This window comes from Bison bison, unplaced genomic scaffold (assembly GCF_000754665.1).
Source record: "Bison bison bison isolate TAMUID 2011002044 unplaced genomic scaffold, Bison_UMD1.0 scf7180017864173, whole genome shotgun sequence".
Lineage (NCBI taxonomy): Eukaryota > Metazoa > Chordata > Mammalia > Artiodactyla > Bovidae > Bison > Bison bison.
In genome coordinates this window covers 332,311-333,049 of record NW_011494745.1, presented here as the reverse complement: position 1 = coordinate 333,049, position 739 = coordinate 332,311, and the positions used below count along the sequence as shown (strand labels likewise).

The window sequence follows — 739 nt, the reverse complement described above, 5'->3', positions numbered from 1 at the left end:
ATTCCCAGGGCACCTACTCCAGCCGGGATGCAGAGCTCCAGGACCAGGAGTTTGGGAAGAGGGATTCTCTGGGAACCTACAGCGGTCGGGACGCAAGCCTTCAGGACTGGGACTTTGGGAAGAGAGATGCCTTGGGCGCCTACGCGAGCCGGGATGAAGAAGGGCAGGGTCCGGAATCAGGGCAGAAGGACCCGCTCGGTAGGTACAGCAGCAGCCAGGACGCAGGGCAGCAGGACCCGGGGTTCAGAAGGAGCGACTTCGGCAGGAGCGCCTGGGTGCCGGACTACAGCGGCGGCCTCACTCGGGACTTCGGAGCCAGAGCCCTGAGTGCCGGGTTCAGCCTCGAGGAGGCCCAGCGGCAGGACACGGAGTTTGAGAAGAAGACCCCGGGCCGAGTGAGCCCCGGGGTGGCTGGCAGGGACGCGGGCTGGCCCGAGACCACTGAGGCGGGGAGCGTGTTCTCTGCCAGCGGCTCCCAGCTGCAGGACGGGGATCCAGGGCAGAGGGACCCAGGCAGCTGGCAAGGCGGCGCTGACTCCCGGGAGGTTGGGGGCCCGCAGGCGGGGGGCGCCCGGAGCCCAGGGGAAGCTGACAGGGAGGGGGCAGAGCGGGGCTGGGCCGGAGACTTCGGCCTCGGTGTGGGCGCCCAGCCAGAGTTGGCCTTCGGCCCGGGGCAGCGGGGTTGGGGCAGTGGCTTCTGCGCGGAGGCCGCGGAGCAGAGCCCCCAGTTTGGGGTAAT

At 69.6% G+C, this 739-nt stretch overlaps 1 protein-coding gene across 1 annotated transcript in view; it reads left to right on the top strand.

Moving 5' to 3' along the window:
- TNKS1BP1 (tankyrase 1 binding protein 1, 182kDa) overlaps nucleotides 1-739 on the top strand; it is a 23,912-nt gene that overhangs the window by 14,586 nt on the left and 8,587 nt on the right. Inside the window, exon 9 of the mRNA XM_010842228.1 lies at nucleotides 9-734. Within this exon, the coding sequence (XP_010840530.1) occupies nucleotides 9-734 (726 nt within the window). The remainder of the gene's footprint in view (nucleotides 1-8; nucleotides 735-739) is intronic.